The sequence below is a fragment of the Buceros rhinoceros genome, unplaced genomic scaffold (assembly GCF_000710305.1).
Source record: "Buceros rhinoceros silvestris isolate BGI_N320 unplaced genomic scaffold, ASM71030v1 scaffold14140, whole genome shotgun sequence".
Classification (NCBI taxonomy): domain Eukaryota; kingdom Metazoa; phylum Chordata; class Aves; order Bucerotiformes; family Bucerotidae; genus Buceros; species Buceros rhinoceros.
Window position 1 is genome coordinate 34,122 of NW_010390262.1, and position 19,545 is coordinate 53,666.

Sequence of the window (19,545 nt, forward strand, 5' to 3'; positions counted from 1 at the left end):
AGCAGGAATAGTATCTTTTTAGAGTCAATTGCAAATGATTTTATTTTTCTGCAGCGAGGCCAAGCAATTTCCAAGTTTAAGACAGGTGCACTTAGAACATTGGGATAAACTCTCCTTTCAGCAAGCATTTAGCTCCCATTAATAAATTCTATGTACATGCATCAAAAGGATGCAGTAGTTAATCACCTGCAGTTACAGGAAAATCTGTTTTCAGTTTCTGAACCGGTGAGCTTTAATTTGGCAAAAATACATAGAAACAGAATGGCTACTCAAAGCCAGGCTGGACAAAGTAGTAAGAAAGGGTTTGCAGTAAAAGGCTTGTAAGAGCCAGTAGTCTATACGTATAGAAATCTGTCAGCCAGCACCTGGAATTATCTGTAGATACTCGTGATGCCTGAGAATTTGCACATATCACTCCCACCCCTTCTGACAGAGCCGTAAACAAATAGCACATAGGTTTGTAAGCACAAAATCAGTGGATCACTATTTGATTAATATATTTTATGCTCTTCCAATTTTCTCAATTCTCTTTTAACAGGTTGGAGACCTGCATTTAGATATTATAACATGTGGGTGTCACTTTTCGGAGCCCTGTTGTGCTGTGGTGTCATGTTTGTCATCAACTGGTGGGCAGCTCTCATCACTTACGCCATTGAGCTCTTTCTATATATTTATGTAACATATAAGAAACCAGGTAAGGCCACAAAACACTATCATTTTTTGTACATGTTATGCTTATGCAGCCAGACTGGATTTTACAGGAATTACTTCTGCTTACAGAATTAGACATTACTTTTTCTCCTATACCTTTCTTTAGAGGGAAGTCTGGATTATGCCATTAAATCCCACTTTATATAATGTAGATTAAGATGATGGTCTGGTAAATTTTTACCTGTTTAACAAATACGGTTCAAGGCTTCGTGTAAACATTCCAGCACACTGGTTTATTCCCACCACAACTTTATTGCATTTAGGCTTTTACTTGAGTATCACACACTCTTTTTTCCATCCACACACAAAACCTCGCCTGAGTTTTGCTATGCTCTTAGCTGACCCATCTGGGGTCCTCACGCAAAACGTAAACCTGCTGGCCCACTATACGACAAAGACACAAGCTGAACTACTCGTGAACTGATCATCCTCCAGCACCCCCCTACAGTTCCTTAGTAAATCAGAGAAGATGGGCACATGTTATTACCGGAAAAAACTGCTTAGTAGCTCAGCAAAACTCAGGAGCTGTCCTCAGAAATCTGTGCACTACTAGAGTACAGCACCAGTATGAGACTAGACAGTCTGGTTATTCATGTCCAGGACAAAACTAACCCAGATCCAGATTTCAGTGGCAAAAGATAATACAAGTAAAAGTGGCAAGTTTCCTAGCAGAAGACGTGCTTTCACTGCAGCTAGCATGAGATAGTGACACCTGGTCTGAGCCTGTGTTATGCTTTTCTGTGTATATCATTGCACTGCTGTGTGTCCCCCCTATCTGTGCTCTCTACCCACTGGGATGGTCTGTGGTTCTCTTCCTCTAGATACAATCAGCTGTAGGAGAACACACCTGTCACAAGACAGTTATCAAAAGTATTTGAAGATTTCTACCCTTTCCTAGTATATTGCCAACGTGGTTAAATTAATTAAAGACACTTTACAAAAGCTATCTATCTTCTGCTAAGAGAATGACTTTTGTTCAGCACTTATTTACTAGCTGAAGGGTTCAGAAAAGACTAATATTCCTTAGAAAAGACAAATTCTACACAAACTTCCACTTGGTTGCGCTAAGTATTAGCTTTGTACCTCGGCGTAACCGGATTTCATCTGCATTCGTGTAGATCTCAAAGAAAAAAAAGCTTTTTCTTATCTGTCTCCATCCACCAAACAGATGCACAATGAGAAAAGATGTATATGCCAAATTGTTTTTGGAGAACCATTTTTGACCTACATAGTAGAACAGAAGTAGTTGGAGCTAGCAATGTTCCTTCCTAATGGTTTAATTTTAACTTCCTGAAATTCCCCGCCAAATACATGACAGTACTGTCCATTTTATACATGGGAGAAGGATAAAAAGTTAATGGGACAGAGAAGAAAACAATTTTTAAGCAGAGGAAGAACACGCCCTGCACTTTTTGTAGAAAGAATGAGATAATTTATTTGCATGTTTGTTTTTGCATCACACAAGCAAAACCTCTTCTACTATGAAGCACAAAGAACAATAGCTCTGTATCTACGAAGCATAAGAGAATATACCCTGCTTTGTCTTCTGGATTACATGATTGCTGACCTTTGCAATAGAACTTCAGACAAGCCCATGGTTTAATATGCCTTATTTGTCTTTATTATATGCAGAAGTAAATTGGGGCTCTTCTACACAGGCTCTTTTCTATGTCAATGCCTTAGACAGTGCTCTGGCATTAACTACAGTGGAAGACCATGTGAAAAACTTCAGGTAAGACTTCCAGCAAACAGTAAAGTTGCGTATTCTGAATGAGTACATCACCCAATTCAATACAACCTCTTTTTTCCTCCTAACAGACCTCAGTGCATAGCATTAACGGGAGGTCCTATGATCAGACCTGCTCTGCTAGACATCACACATGCCTTCACAAAGAACAACGGGCTGTGCATCTGTTGTGAAGTGTACACGGTAAGGTCAACTCACAGAAATCTGAAAATTCAGTGCCAGTGGGTGCTGCAGATCTCCATTACACATTCCACTCTCACTCAGCACGCAATGTACCCATTGGTGCTGATGGGCGTCTGTGCAGACCATGAAAGAGATTCGCACTGAGAATTAATTTTGTCATAAGTCTTGACAAGAAAGCTATCGGCTGATATACAGCCTGCTGGTAAATGCCTCATTGAGATGCATTTCAGAGTCCATAGTAGACAGACCAAAAAACGGTTTGAAAAAAAATAAAGCATTACAAGGAAAGATTTTATTATTTTTTTAAATAGACAAAGCAAGGCTTAAAAACAAACAAACAAAAAAAAACCAACAAAAAACCCCACACCAAACCCCAAAATAATATTCAAAAGATTATAATGCAAGAGCCAAATTACCCAGGCTCTATTTTCAGCTTTGTCACTGATTTGTAGTGTTGGGGTCTGGCAAGTAATTCAGCTCTCTTTGCAGTGGTTTCTCCAAAACTGTAACAATGATAATTTTGAGGATAAACATGCTCTTCTGAGTTCTACAAAGAGGAGCAAAGTATATTTCTAGTTATAAATACAGAGGAAATTACGTACCTTAAAGGATGAAGATCTAGTCTCTCATTAGGACAGAACAAACATAGGTGGGTTTGTAGTGTAGAGGAGAAAATGTATTTTAAATATTACGACCTTTTCATTTTGAAAGGAAAAAACCCACAGCTCATGACACCAAATGAGGCTGCAGAGTCTAACTGCAGAGTCAGTTCTGGCAAGACAATGTATCCCTACAGGAGTGTAGGAATAATTCATTTGATGCTGCCACATCGCAGAAAGGAGTACAGAAGATCTATGTGTGATTCCTCCCAAATCAAATGAATCTATAAAGAGTGAATGGTCCTAATTCTTCTCCACTGTAATTATTGTTAGCCTTCCCACTGCATTCAGTAAACATAGAATCAATCCCATCAGGATCCTGAGACTAGGAAGCTTTCTAAAGTTGAGTTTCAGCACGTTTTCTGTATTTTTAGGCATGTGAGTTTTGAAATACAAAATCCTGAGCGTGAGTTTACCAAGTTTTCCTAGATTTATATTATAGGAAACTTCTACTAATTTCTCTAGTTATTTAGTTCTACAACTTACCTAGTTCTACTTATTTCTCTAGTTCATTGGAACCAAAATTGCAACTTGACAGCATCCTCAAAAACCGTGTGAATTTTTAAAAGTGCAAAGGAATGACTTCTGCACAAAATGAAACTCTGCAACAAACTAAAGTTCAAAACTATCTGTTTATAACAAACCAAACTGGTACCACTTCCCAAGCTAAGCACACAGAAATACCCACCGGATTCCAAGTACTTCCAAGCCAGCTCTGTCCTTGAGGCACATCTAATTACTGATTCTGTCTCTGATGTTGCTCCACACACTCCCACAGTTTACAATTCTGCTCTTCTATTCTGCCTTGGAAAGTGAAGACCAATTGTCCAGCCTGATAACACTAAAACCAGTATTTGGGATTCTTGAGTGTCCCTCTCAGAGTTTCATCTTCACTGCAGAAGACTTGGACTACTGATTCAGTTTCCTAAACACAACTTAAAAGGGAATTAAAAAGCCTAGCAAACCTTAAACTCAAACTTAAGAGCGTAGAATTTTTAAATAGATTAAATTCCAGATACATGCTTCCCAAACTTACCTCAAGCTTTCTAAAGGCCATGCTCACAGCCTTGATGCTTTCCCTGGGCATAATCTTTTGGGCACCCACTGCCAGCTCATTCTCCGTTGTCAAGTCAGCGTATCATGTCTTGTGACTTGGATATGCACATGGGATTTTGTCTCATTACATTACCAGATGGCCACCGGAAGAACCTGGTAACAAAAGCATTTGCACCTTCAATTGTATGGCAACAACCCTTTTACTATTAGTGGAAAGGAGCTTAGCCACGTATGTTTAGATCTGCTGAGACTTGCTCCGTAGTCAAGTCAGGAAGGGACTTTATTCACTCTGAGATGCCTCATCATACCTTCACTATTTTTCTAAGATGTTACAATCCATAGTAGTCCTTCTTTCTGTCAGAATCACTATATTTAAGTATCATTAACAGCCTCAGCTCTCTCGAACAGAATGCGAATTACGTTAGCAGTACAGTTCCTTCCAAAGTGCTGAATCTCTGTGGGCCCTTTTTGGAAATGTATTTTTCTGATTCTCTCCATTTGCTCCCACAGCAGACTAGGTAACTCCTTCAAAATCACTGTGTGATGTATAATACAAAGCGTTCTTAATAATATTTTATTGTATCATGCAGGGACCACGCAAGCTGTGTGTTAAGGAGATGAATAGCGGCATGGCAAAAAAGCAGGCCTGGCTCACAAAGAACAAAAGAAAAGCCTTTTATGCGGCAGTGGCAGCTGACAGCTTCAGAGATGGAGTCAAAAGTCTGCTTCAAGTAAGCTTTTTGTTTACGGAACACATAGAAGAGTGTTACATGAAAGCATCCCGTTATGTAAAGCATTACTGCTCACTTGTTAAGAAGTTCTATGTATATATGGATAATGTTATAAGCAGAAAGGGCATTCTGGGGGTACATGTGTATTATATACAGGTTATTTCATAAAGAGACCTAGTTCTGGGCTACGGAATTGAGACAAGGCAGACTGATTCTCTCCTAAATGAACAAGACACTATTATAAAAAAAGAGGCATCTAAGGGCAATATATGAATGTTTAAGCAGTCAACATTTGATACGCTTCGAATCAATTCCATTGTTTGGTATTATGCAGCATATTAAATATTTAAGAATATCTTTGCATTAATTGAAAACTGAAAATGTGTAACACATGTTTTCTGCAAATAGGGAGGAAATCTAAATAAAAGAGTCTGCAGTATTTTTCTGTTACTCTAAGAATACAGCAGATGATTTCCAACAGTCCATTCAATATGACTTTAATGAAGGCACAGAGGCACTATTTTCATAATTCCCATCTCCCTTCCTTTCTCACATATATGAATATTTAAGCATACATGTACTGAGGCAAAACATAAGAGAATATTTCCATCCTTTGCACAAAATACACTGCTAAAAAGACATCAGTGTAAACCGAGACAGTAGGGAACCAACAAAAATAGTCTGGGTAACAGTCACCCACGGGTAGTCTACCAGAGCTCTTTGTACACTTGCTGAAGGGACGGTACAATTGAGGAAGATGAAATAATAAACAATATCCCTTTGTTCTATCGAAGCCTCACAAGGGCACTTCATCTTGGGTCTATACATTGTCTCAGTAGGAGATCCTTCTGATGTCTTTGAGAACTGATACAGTCTGACGATATCTTCCCTTCCATTACTGCTTAAACACAATTGCCAAAGTCAACTACTGTACCACAGATAATTCCCTTGCAGCAAACAGAACAACCATGTCATCATTACTGTAGCCTAAGGATATCTGCATGGCTTTGCCAACCAAATACTCATTTCAGTGTAAATAGGGCAGATGTATCAGTGCCACTCAAAAAAATCCACCAAGGTTCCAACAGTTTTGACCATTTTCTTTTTCCTAGTAGTAAAAATCAGCAAGGGTAACAACTTGGCCAGCTGGTGTATTTGTGGGTCTCCTCCTGAAGGTTCCCAGTACATTGAGTATTTAGATTTCTACAAAAATTTGATTAGCTGATTTTAGCATCCAAGCCCAGTTTTAGAGGCAACCTAATATCTTGACAAACCATTGGCTCTTCCTGTTTATAAACTGTAATTTTATCTATAAAGCACACTCAGCTAATTTTGGACAATCTTTTGGAAAGATTACAGCAAATGGAACAGCAAGAGTTTCTAAGTTAAAGGGGGAAAAAAATCATTCCTAAGAGGATACACCTTCTCTGCATATCTGAGGTGTTTTAAGAGACTTCAGACCCAGCTCATCTATTGCGTATTCCAGATCTGCTGAAAGCTTCATGCCATTATGTTAGAATGAGAACACAAACAGTGCTTGAACTGTCTCTTGATTCCAAGTTATTGAACCGTTTTAATGAGAGCATGTCAGAATAAATGCAAATGAATGCTAATTTAGCAAAACCACATTTCTGTCATTTAAAATCATTTCTAGTTGGAATGATTTAGAGTTAATCTTTCTGCTTTCTGCACGGGTATGAGCATGAAGGACATCCGTGAAATGCAATCTAGTTGTAAGTGTCTCCAGAACATTACTTCAGTTATCTTTTGCCATTACTTTTCATTTACAGTAAAAGCATGTGTGTGTACCTTCTCAAGCAGTGTTTTAATGTTGTTAGGCCTCAGGCTTGGGTAGAATGAAACCAAATACCTTGGTGATTGGATTTAAGAAGGACTGGCGAAATGCTACCGCTGCGCAAGTCGAAAACTATGTGGGCGTTATTCAGTAAGTCACAGTTCAGCATCTCCTTTTTTCACTCCTCTTAGACTAGATTAATGCAGCATTTTCATATAGAATTTGAACGTGTAGAAACAATTTAAGAAAATATCCACAAATCTGGGTTCACACATGCTAGCTCCATAACAGAAGTTTCTGCCCATTAAAAAAGCTCCTCGGCTTCACACACCTACCAAAATCTGCCTTGCAAACATCTGGCGCTGTCAGAGCTGATGTGGCTTGACAATGCTACATAAAGAAGCTGCACTGCTCTCAGTAGTGCTTTTGCAGAACTGTATTTTCCCATTTTTAGTGGGCAGGAGCTCAGAGAAAAACAACGCCAATGTACATACTTAGGGAATAAGAGAATATCATGGAATTCTTCTTTTAAGCCTAGGAAACAGAGGAAGAGCCTTGCTTCAAATCTCATGTGTGCCTAAGGCTCAGCAGCTCTGTGCGTTGGGATTTAGCTAGGAAACAGTCATTTAGAACCAGGCTTCTCATAGATTCTTGATCAAAATTCACCCATAAAGCTGAAGCGCATTAAAGAATAACAAATCCCACCCCAGCTTTGTTATTTCCTTAGAGAAGGGAGAAAAAAAATTACACAATGGCAACCTAGTTCCTAAAAGCATTATCTGAAAGACCCATTTCAGGAATAGTCTCATCTGTTCTCATGCCCAGTTATACACTTTTTTTAAAGGAGGGAAGAAAGTGGATAGTAATTTACTTAATCTTGGGCAATTTCTTCTGCAATTTTACCTAGAGCACCCCAGTACATGGCAGTAACACCTCCTTGTGAGTACTAACACTTCTACGGATTTGCTCAAAGTAGCTTTCCTCACTGACATGCATGATGTGAAATGATATGTTTCATTTTCTTTCTTTTCAGTGATGCCTTTGATTTTGAGCTTGGCATGATTATAGTCAGAATTAGCCAAGGATTTGATATATCTCAGGTCCTCCAGGTTCAAGGTATGTGGTGACTCAACAGCTGAATATCTATGCCAGTTACATGCTCAGCACAAGAAAGAATCTTAAGAGTCACTGTCTGTTTTCTAGAATAGTTCCTACTCCTGTAACTTTCACAGTTCCTCCTTGCTTCCGCAGGCAGAAGCATGCCAAGCCTCACACATCAAGGGGCTCTGTACACCCGAAAACTTCCAGCACAGGCACCGACTAACGCAGTAAAATCATGCAGTGCCACAGCAGCCAGTCACTTTGCAACATGTTTCCTCCCTGCTCTTGGCACGTCTTCCTCCCTCTGCCTATCTGAGATCTCTGGGACTAGTGGGAACCAGGAAGCTGCACTTCTGGTACCCTCTCTGTGGAATGCTGGGGCCCGTAAAGATCCCACCCATGCAAAAGTTCTTTTTTTCACCTTTTTGTTCACTCTTCCTTAGCCTAGCAATGCATATCTCAGGGGGAAAAGAGAAAACCTTCCACCATACCACAGCCATCTGCGTGGAAAAGGTACAGGGAAACAGAGCACGCAGGCAGCTGCATCTAAACAACGGGCTTCCAAAAGCCACATATAATGGTGGCCTTCTTTTTTCTTTTCCTCTTTAGAACACAGGTCTTACCAGTTCCTCAGGTACCCTGGGGAGGAAATCATTCCATATAAAAACCCCCTCAGAACAGTTCTCTAGTTTTTCAGTAAGATAATTTTCCCGCTTCTTGCTAAGTTTGTCCACTTGAGCATCAGATACAGCCTAAACCGGGACACTACTCCTAGCATCCCTTGTCCTCCCCACCAGACAAATGCTTTGTGTTATAAATGATTTAGATAAAATCCATGGACAAGGAAGACAGGCAGGCACAAACAAACGGTGACCCTTTGCTGCCGCCTGCTGTAGATCTGCCTCCAGCTTTCCCCCGTTTCCCAGAGACACACAGACTGCACTCAGAACTGCTGGGGAGAACACACAGAAAGGACATAAGTACTTCAGCTAATTAAAATCAAAATTAAGTCCTCATTAAAGAGGACGGATTCTAGGATGAGGCAACCCTCAGAAGCAAATGATCTCTCATAATTAAAAGGTGTCAGAGACTCCTTTAAGAAACAAAGGTAAATTCACCCGCAGACCGGCAGCTGGATGTGCATGGAGAGCTACAGGGCAGGACCGTGGGGACCTAGAAAAACATTCCAAACTAATCATGCCTTTTTTTTTTCGTCCCTCCTGTGGATACCTGAAAGAAATCTGCCTGTCTCTTTGCTTGATATAAGTCAGAAACTGACTGCTCAGAAGACAGCCATTAGACCACCACTGAAATGACAACAAACACCAACTTTGCATTCTTACAAACTAACAAATGTTCTCCAAGCATCAAGACACAAGGAAACACGAAGAATTAGGAACACGGGGAGGAAAAACAGGAAAACCCTCAAACATACAGAAATATTTTGAAGCAGAGACAAAGTCTCTGTAGAGGGGAAGAAAAAGACCATTGTATTCTATTATTATACCCGCTAACACTTGCTGTTTAACGGAAGTTAAAGAAATTTCAGTTTTGAGTAACTGTTAAGTTAGTGAGTATCATCATATCTAATAATCAGAAGCACATGGCTGTCATGGATTCTAAAGTAAAAGAAATTATATTCCTTTCTGTTGGCAACTGAGCAAGCCAACAGAGCTAATAATGTCCAGCTAGTGAGGGTTTCAAGTTTTGGGATTTTTTTTTTTTTTGTTTGTTTTAATGTCTTAAATGAATTTACCTTGTTCTTAGTTCATGCATTACTCAAATAGAAGTTTTCCTTATGAAAAAAGCTTTCTGGAGGCAAATTCCTGGATCATATTAATTCATGCCTCACCATAATATATTCCACAACATGTGGTATCTTTTTCTCAGCAAAAGTCTAATCTTGCTATGATGAAATTGTTCCTTTCTATTACTGAATTTACAGAATCAGTTAGTTGAATCTTATTTTTGCAGCAAATGCTGAAAAAGTTAAAACATTAAAAATATTTCAGCATAGAAACTGCTCACATATTCAGGATCCTTACATATTTCTGAGAACCTTCAAGTCCAAAGCCATGTGACTTTATTCTTAGAATAGGGACTCAAAGGCTAGAACTCAATACCTCAGCTTCCTCACTTTAAGAAAACAACTTTCCTAATGTGTTTTGAAATTCTTTGGGAAAGAAACCAACCAAACAAACCCATAAATACAGCTCAATCAATAGTATCTCATGTAACTATAAAATACAGTAATAGCAAATTTGATCTGGAAATCTGAGAGCAGCTGAACAGCGCTTCATTGCTGCAGGTGTGGGCACTCTAGGTTGTGGCTTCTAGAGATGAATTCAGCTTCCTCCTTGAGATGAATCTCCTAGAGATGAATTCAGTTCGCAAGGAAAGAAAGTGAATTCCTCCTTCAGTTCGCAAGGAAAGAGCATTTTAAAAGTTGGTTTTTTTTTTTTATTCCAGCAGCTTTACACTGTGTTTGAAATACCACAACAGCAATTATATCACCACCATTATTTCAGTAAGTGGTTTAATTTAAAATAGAAAGGGATGTGTTAACAGTTCCTTTACTTTTTCCAATATACAGAGGAATTAGAGAAGCTGGAGCAGGAGAGATTGGCACTGGAAGCTACCATTAAAGAAAATGATTTTGAAGAAGGAAAAAGAGGCATCTGTGGATTCTTCAGAAAAGCCAGCACACTCAATATCTCAAATATTTCAAAACGTGAAACAAAAAAGGGTAAGTTCCAAAATGACAACTTCTCCTCGACCCTTCAATTTTTCACTAAGTCTCCAAGGCAAAACCTCCTGAGCCACACTCCTGAGAAACCGCTTGAACAGGACCTACCCTGTGCGAACCTGTCTTGGGAGACCACACTCATAATACAGAGCAGAGTCAGCGTCCTCTGCCCCCTACAACACAACCTACCCTCACCTGCTAGGCGAGCTTCTCAGCTCAGTTTATGTTGAATTCTGTCATAAATAGCACATGGTTATTAATTTTGAGCAATACAGAAGAAGCTGGGTTTTGCTTTGTTGGGGGGGGGGGAGGGTTATAGGGTGTTTTCACCATTTAAACAGAGGACTTTTTTCCTCCTCTTTAAAGAAACCAGGAACATATGCAGAGTGTTTGGGAAACAAGTAATCTCACGGGGGGGGGGGAGGGTTATAGGGTGTTTTCACCATTTAAACAGAGGACTTTTTTCCTCCTCTTTAAAGAAACCAGGAACATATGCAGAGTGTTTGGGAAACAAGTAATCTCACTTTACTCAACATACACACACAAACCTAGTGCCCATCTGAAAAACAGGTAAAAATAGCACTACTGCTCTATATTCCAAGCATAATTTCATAAAAACGCATAAATGAAGGTGGTAAAAGCACTGAAAGTACACAAACAGGATGCTGTCAAATAATTAACACATAACTTAAATGCATAGGTGTTGAAATCAAAATAACATTTCAGATATAGTAAAATGATACAGAAATACGGACAGAATTAAAGGTCTTCTTTCACAATTGCTAGGCTGTAATGATAATGACGCACCTGAAGCCATGCTTGCACACAGACAAGTATTTTCAGAATTTTCACCTGCAGAGACTATTACATCTGGCTGTGCATGCAACTCCCACGGGTATCAAGAAGATCTACAGACTGAAAACATAAAATGTCATTATTCTTTACTTTGTAAGCTTCCGTTCATTTTGCAGGCTTCAGTAGAATATATTTTTCTAACAAACGCCACAAGAATGTGCACCCCTGTTTCAACTACCTTTTTCAGTGTAGTTCAAAGGCATAAAGAAAATACATATTACACACTTTGGCTCTATATATGAGACAGATGATGTTAATAAATATCCCTGCCTCTCTGTCTTGCTTATACATTCATCCTCCCCAGAGCTGTTGCATCTTCTGGCATAGATGCTAGAACTGTAGAGGAAAGCCTATAACTGCTTTAGAACTACCCTGTCCACGCTCTAGAAATACAGCAAAACCAAACAAAGCATCTGACAGATCAGAGTAAAAGCTCTAAAGAAACCTGTCTGCTCCATTTAAAATACTGCTCTGACACCATGTCTTTGAAATCATTGAAAGAGAAGCAGTAATAAAGCCACAGGCTTCAAAAGATGGAACGGGGGAAGATACTGTTAGTACATAGGCAAGACTGTACCGTTTAAAGTCAGCCAAGCAAACAGCAAGAATCAAAGTTTATTTTCAATTAACAAGGACCCTCTCAAGCACAGGGAAGTTGCCATACATGCTTATGCTTGTTGCCTTCCAGTCTTAGCTTCAGCTGAGCTCTCGCTGTACCCCAGTAACTCTTTGCCCACCATTATTGTGCATTTCCGGGAACTCTGTATTTTATAACAGACAGCTGAGTGTGTAAATGATGCAAAAATATGCCATTCATTTATAAAATCTATCAGATACTTCCCAATGGCTTTTTAAGGCCCCAGTGAATTTTAGGTTAACTAAAAAGATCCAGAGAACAAATAATCAGATAACCCTTTTCAAGATGTTACAAGCTAGTGACAAAGTATCACACAAGCTTTGCTTTCTGCACATATTGGTATATTAAAAGTTCACAGCATCTGTGCTAGATTTAAAGCATAGAAATTATGTCAGAAACAGTTCATTTTCCTGAAGCTCTCTCTCCACTTGGCTCTCTAAAGCTACTTCTTGCCTCACTTGTCAGAAATCCTTACACATTTTTTCTTCCTTTCTCATTACAGAGAGCACCATTGACACAATACAGTCGATGCACGTGGGTGAGTTCAATCAGAAGCTGCTAGAAGCCAGCACTCAATTCAAAAAGAAACAAGGAAAAGGGACAATTGACATTTGGTGGCTGTTCGATGATGGAGGTAAGGAATTTGAGTAACAACCGCAGGTAGAAAGATTTCTGCATTACCAAATACAAAAACAGGCTTGGGAACTCGCACAAAACTGTTTTAAGATGACACAGTCGATTTTCTGTCTCGCTTAAATCTTTTAAGAGTAACTTATGTCCAACACTGATGAAGTGAAGGACGGAATATTTACACAATGCACTAATTTGATCTTCCTGCAATTCTGTATGTTCTTCCAGGTCTAACAATCCTAATTCCTTATATTCTAACTCTCAGGAAGAAATGGAAAAATTGCAAATTAAGAATCTTCACCGGAGGAAAAGTCAATAGGATTGAAGAAGAAAAATTAGCGTAAATATAACTATATTTGTCTCACTGTTCAAAGAGTTTGAACTGAAGCTGAATATAATGCATATTTAGCAAGAAGTTGGGAATTTCTCAGCACAACTGGTTTGTTGTACCGTGAGCAGCATGGAAAAAAAGTTACGTACTTGATAGAAAAGTGTTGAGCTTACGGCACAGCCCTCAAGGCTCAGTGTAAATGGTGATTACCAAAGGAAATTCAGATCCAGCAATTCTTCCCATTAATAGCTCATATTCTCTTCTCTAGGAAGAGTGGTCTGCACTCTCTGTAATGAGAATATAATTAGTTTTAGGGTATTTACATGAGATTGTCCAGTTAACAAGAAGGGAAATTGCACACAAAGTCTCTCATATGCAAATAGCATAGACAGATAGCTCACATAAACGTGATTAACTGTGATAAAATGCAAAGAAGTTGAAGAGCTAGTTAATTAACTTCAAGTTCATTTGACTTACTTAGCTCTTTTTTAAAAAGTTTAGATTTCATACTCATCATTCACCTTCAAGCAAATTAAAGGTACTAATATATTTTCATCATCACCGTGTACAGGACCTTTCCTTCCAAAGCACCTTACACACTAGAGGCACAGCCATTCCACCACCAGTGGAAGCACACCAATTTGGGATGGAAGTCAGTACCTGCTTAGCAAAGAGTAGCAGCACCACGTAGCAAGTTAAAAACAACATATCCAGCCCAAACTCCAGTGGAAAACAAGCAAGAGAATGCGAGGACAAGTGTTAGAATTTAGCCAGCATCACCAGGATTATGACAGTGCCTGGGAAAGACAGCTGCTACAGGGATGCTCCCTTAAGCTTTTGCCTTCACATAGAGGAAACTTTACTCCACTATGGTTCTGCCAGTTGTAAGGTTTACCCTAAAGTTAACACACTTCTGTAGAAGAGGCTCACAAGTGTTTGTGCAAACTATTATTATCATTGGGTAAAGAAAGCTGGACAGCTGCTCAAGGACCTGCAGGGAAGTGTTTGCGGGCTGTCCAGAGCCTGCCCAAGCTTGGCTGCTCAGGACCCCAACCAGCTCCTGGGTCTAAGCACTCAAATCACCAAATTTAATTGAGAGGAAGTAGGAGGTTTTGACATCAAATCAGATTGGTCAAAACATGGCAGATGTTCAAAGAATCAGTTCTGGCACCTGTACACACTGCTTGTCCTACAAAAGCCAGAGTGAACAGCATAGTCGGTTGACAGTGACCTCTTTTGTCTCCATGAAAACATTACGTGTATGCATTTCTACCGAAACATGAGCTTTCCTCACAGCGTATTCTACTCAACACACACAGAAGCCTTCCAAGAGACAAATCCAGAGGCCAGATGGCCATTCCATTCTCCAGATAGACCTAATACAACAACACCCAAGTGCAACTTCATCCATTGTATTTCCAAATCAGAAATTAAATTCATCTGGACTTTTGCTAACGTGATTCCCCAGATATTAAAACTTTTCTACAGAAGTTGAGACTTTGCTCTTTTTGATGTTCAAAACAAGGATTGCCCCAAGAGACACTGAGATTTATATAAGCAACACGTTATTCTTATACAAAAAAGGCACAAGTAAATTTTCAGGTCGTAAGCAAATATGTATTTTTATCATAGTTTAAAAAAAGGGGCAGGTGGAAAAAAAGAAGAAAAGAGAGAAGTTCCCAGCCATACTTCAGCCAAGGGCTGACCTAACTAAATCTCTCTCAGCGCAACCACGCACAATGCTAAAAGCTATTCCTCCTGCTGACTAGGGCAGAAAAGCAAAGTATTTTCTTTCATGAAAAGACAACATGTGAGTAGATCAATATAAATTCATAAATGGAAAAGATACTTTTATTGCACACCAACCTTCGAAAATTTTCACCCAGACACATACCACCAGTGTTGTACATACTCCATGCATAGAATTCTGACAATAGAATAACAGAAGCCATCCCTAAGTATTAGAGAATTCTGTCCTACTATATCTTGAATATATTTCCTCTATAATTCAAGCCTTTGCAAGTACTTCAAGTAATTTTTCGCAAAATGTAAACAGTGTTCCCTGTGTCTGCTACTCATTTTCATTTTTTGTGATTTTCATCAATCATCAGTTAAATGAATTATACTATAGCAATCACATCAATCCAGTTCTGTAATTGGAAACTGAAATACTAAAGCATTTAAAGTAATTTGTTACATAGTTAAAGATAATGAGACAACTGCATTTGATATCTTAACTCATTTATGAGTGCTCTTTGATGCAAGACACTCAGAAACATAGTGATAAAATGTTCTCTCTTTTGTTTTCAGGATGGCTTCACTTCTAAGCAAATTCAGAATAAAATTCGCTGATGTTAATATCATTTGTGATATCAATATAAAGCCCAACAAAGAGAGGTAAGAAACATTACCAAAATCCATTATTTAGCAGCTGGTCTTTATCAGGAGCTTGGTTTTTTTATGTAAAGCATAATAAAAAAAAAGCCAACCAAAACCACCACAATCAAAACACAGCACAAATAGCAACACTGTCACATTACTGCAGTACTTTTCAGAATGTCTACAGCAGGAAAAAGAAAAGAACCTTTTAACAATCACAACTCAGTCAAAACTACAGGCAGCCTTTATGTCGTAATGATATGACTTAATTTTAATAAAGATTAATTAGACACCATACTTATGAGCCACTACATTTAACAGGCATTTTATGATGGCTTTTCATACCTATTTAGGCTGCAATAGACTTCTCTTCATCATGTTATTCAGTCAGTCACATTTTTCATCTAAACTCACCGCCTCTGCTCACTTAGCCTTCTGGGTTTTACCGCAAATTCATAAACTTAACATTTTTCCAGCAAACAACAAGCATACTTCTCCTTTCCTATAAGGACAATATTAGAATACTCCCCTATCACTCAAATATAACAAAGGTTCAATTAAAAAAAGTTAACCTATCTACAGAAGTAATGCTCTAAGGCAGAAGTTAGGAAGCTGGTAAAACAGTGCTCAGGAAGTGCCACCTCCAACTGTATTAGCAAAAACCAAAAAGTCTTCAAGTCCTTGCCTTCTAAAACATATCTCTGTAGAAATCATCTATTTCTTCTGCTTTATGTAGACAAAATTATATAGCAGGTTGCTCAGGGAATAACTGAATCCTAACTAAATTCTCATTATTGCTCTTGGTCTTAAAAATCCTCAGAAAATGTTCTCACCTTGCTATGCTCTCTTCCATCCTGTCCCTTACTGCCCTCCTGATAGGTCCATAGCTACTTCGTATTCAGAGGGCTCCCCTTCTCCACCCAAAGCCTTTCCTCTGAGTTCAAGTGCCATCTCAGGTTAGTCTCTTAATCCGCTGTGACCTTTTTCTCCACACACACATAGCTTCGCAAAAACAGTATTAGAATCACCAGTGTTTCTACAGTCCAGAGATTTTGACTTGGGAATGAAATTAAAGAATACGAAGATTTTATTATGAGATATCTAAAGTCACTTACTAGTGCTCTCTTGATCTCTCAGTTAATATTTTTAATTATATAAGAGCTGTTCGGAATACTTCTCTTTTTTTCTAGTACTACACAGTTATTTCACATAAATAAAAACTATCAAAAGAATTCGTATCTGGCATTAACATAAAAACCCCACATTTGCTGCATCAGCTCTATCTGCACAGAACAAGTGAATATTGTGCCAGACACTCGCTAGACCACTGTATCTCTTGCCCAGCTGGCATCCCATTTATTTCACTAATAAGAGGATTATCATTATTTTACATACTGAAACACAAAGGATGTTGACAAACTCTCTGGCAACTTAGCCACACGAATATTAAATGCTGCTTTTAACTCACCTCTTGACTTTCTGGCCACATAACAGAGCCCAGCCTGTGCCCAGACTCCCGTTTCACTTCATGGTGAGGTCTGTCAGCATAAAGTGTTCATAGAAATACACTTACATTAATATAAAAGAAACTCCCCGAGGTCTCTGTGGTATGATAGAAACTTTTAACAAAGGGGCAAGCAGGGAAATACAGAAGGATGATTAGTTTCTCCAGATCATGACAGTCAAATGCTTCAAGAAACAAACTGAAATTTAGAGAGAAAATCTGTGGAAAGATGGGAAATTAACACAAATCTGAGCCCCCATTTAGAAAAACACCATGGCATTTCCTTTGGCCCCTTGCCACAGGAGATTTAGATCAACTGTTTCTGCATTTCCTTAAAACTGCAACAGTAAACCTCTATCAGTCAGACAATTGTCCCAGCAAATTCTAAAACAATGATAAAAGCTCAGTATTTATGAGGAGACCCATATTCACTGTTAACATTAGTAATCAATATTCTTCAGTTTGGAGTTATTGTAGCAAAAATACTGAAATGAGTTCTACAATAAAATGAAGAAAATTATCTGCAACTATAAATAGGCCAAATGCAGTGTTTAATTACCCTCAAATAACCCCAACATAGTGAAGTGGCACAGATATGACTTGGGGCACAGTGTCACAAAGAATAGTCAAAGATTTTGCACGTTTTTCAGCTACAATTACAGTCAGGGGGTCCTGCCATGCACAGTGTCTGTGAAACAAGTTAGTGAGATCATAGCCTGAAGCAAGGCCTCCTTTGTAATTTCTGTTTCAGCTGGAAATTCTTTGAAGAGATGATTGAACCATATCGCCTCCATGAAAGCTGCAAAGATATAACAACTGCTGAGAAATTAAAGCGAGAGACTCCATGGAAAATCACAGATGCAGAGTTGGAAGCATTCAAGGAGAAGGTAAAGCCTTCTCTACGTTTTTTTAACATCTGTACCTTTTCTTACACTCCAGATGTTTGAAGGGATTAGTAAGAAAATGTGAAATACCACATACAGAATTAGAAACACGACATGTACAAACCTGTATTTGATATTTACAAATGGGATTTATATTGTAAACACTGCAGAGGTGTGTTATGATTGCATTATTCAGCGCTCTGTAAGACCCCGGCATGTTTACACAGTATTTTGCAGGATGACGAGAAGTTCTGCCCACATCAGAGTCAGCCAGATGAAAACCACCTCTGAACCAGAAGCTCGCAGTCCTGCGCTTAGCCAGAGCTAATAAGATCTGCTGAGAGGTTTATTAAATGGCTGCTTAGACTGTTTTAGAGCTTGAACCTCTTAAAGAGTGCAGTTCCAAACACTGACCACTTCAGGAAATTTAAAACTGAATCCAGACCCTGCAACTGGCTCTAGGAATTTTTCCAAAGGCAGCATTTAACACAGATTCTCACCTCAAGAGCAGAGCAAAGAGAAAACCTGCCTACAATGCAGGAGCTCTCCCACATTTCCGAGGCACTCTAAGGCTGACGTTGGCTGATCCATGGGGTAAATTAGAGCCCAGGCTGCTCTTTAAATGTTGGAACGTACCTTTTTGCATTAAACTGCCAGGCTTCATCAGGCCAGTGCCGAAAGGAGACTGCAAAACTCTTCCACCCTTAAGAGACAAGTTCTCCTGTAACTCACAGAATTAATTTAACAATGTTATTTATGGCTCCTGTTAGATTAACCTGAGTGCACTAGAAGTTTAGTTATCTCCACTTTATGGTGCTGATAACTTCCTCGGTGGAGCAAGGATTGTGAGCCTGAGCTCAGAGCCAGTAAAGGTCACAGCCTGACATATTAACATAAGCTGAAATCAATGGTGATTTAAGATAACCCACTATACTACTGACTGCAGCACCTGGGAAGCAGACTGACTGCTCACTGTATTACCCTTTTCAGAGATTTGATAACTGGTGTAAAGTTATGGCAGTCAGCAGTGGGTAGAAAACTTTTCAAGTAATTTCAGCATAAGTCACCCAAACTTGGGAGTCAGAGCACTCACAACATCTCAGTATAAAAGACAATGGGAATATAATGCCAGATATACAACTTGTGTGCAGATATTTTTTTCCTGCTGGGAAAAAAGTAAATCCTGATTAAGCTTGGTCTTGTCTATATAACTTGTCCAATAACTAAGGAACCAGGAAAAAAACCCATAGGTTGAAAGCAGACAGCAATATGAAAACAGTAAATTTCTCTAAAAAATAAGAACAGCAGCAAAAAGTTTAACTTATATACCTGGAAAGACATGCCCCTTATCTTCAGAAGGCAGCTCTGGGAATTTTATGGAGGACATTAGAACACATTTAAAATTCAGAAGAGAAAAACCTGGCAGCACAGATAAAGGGTGATCTTATAGGATGACTCTCATGAGATAACGACTGGATAAATTATGAGGATTCTTACCTATGTAACATGCATAAAAGAACAGTGAAATTTCTGTATAGAAGGAAAATTTAAGGTCTGAATGGAGAAAAACCAGCTTTTTACCTTCTCCAGGGAAAG

At 38.9% G+C, this 19,545-nt stretch overlaps 1 protein-coding gene across 2 annotated transcripts in view; it reads left to right on the top strand.

The window, feature by feature from the left end:
* SLC12A1 (solute carrier family 12 (sodium/potassium/chloride transporter), member 1) overlaps positions 1 to 19,545 on the top strand; it is a 44,470-nt gene that overhangs the window by 23,235 nt on the left and 1,690 nt on the right. For both annotated transcript variants that reach the window (XM_010137151.1, XM_010137157.1), the window contains exons 14-24: positions 539 to 694; positions 2,344 to 2,443; positions 2,530 to 2,641; positions 4,947 to 5,087; positions 6,926 to 7,032; positions 7,916 to 7,998; positions 10,577 to 10,729; positions 12,724 to 12,855; positions 13,080 to 13,191; positions 15,493 to 15,579; positions 17,817 to 17,952. In XM_010137151.1, the coding sequence (XP_010135453.1) occupies positions 539 to 694; positions 2,344 to 2,443; positions 2,530 to 2,641; positions 4,947 to 5,087; positions 6,926 to 7,032; positions 7,916 to 7,998; positions 10,577 to 10,729; positions 12,724 to 12,855; positions 13,080 to 13,191; positions 15,493 to 15,579; positions 17,817 to 17,952 (1,319 nt within the window). The remainder of the gene's footprint in view (positions 1 to 538; positions 695 to 2,343; positions 2,444 to 2,529; positions 2,642 to 4,946; positions 5,088 to 6,925; positions 7,033 to 7,915; positions 7,999 to 10,576; positions 10,730 to 12,723; positions 12,856 to 13,079; positions 13,192 to 15,492; positions 15,580 to 17,816; positions 17,953 to 19,545) is intronic.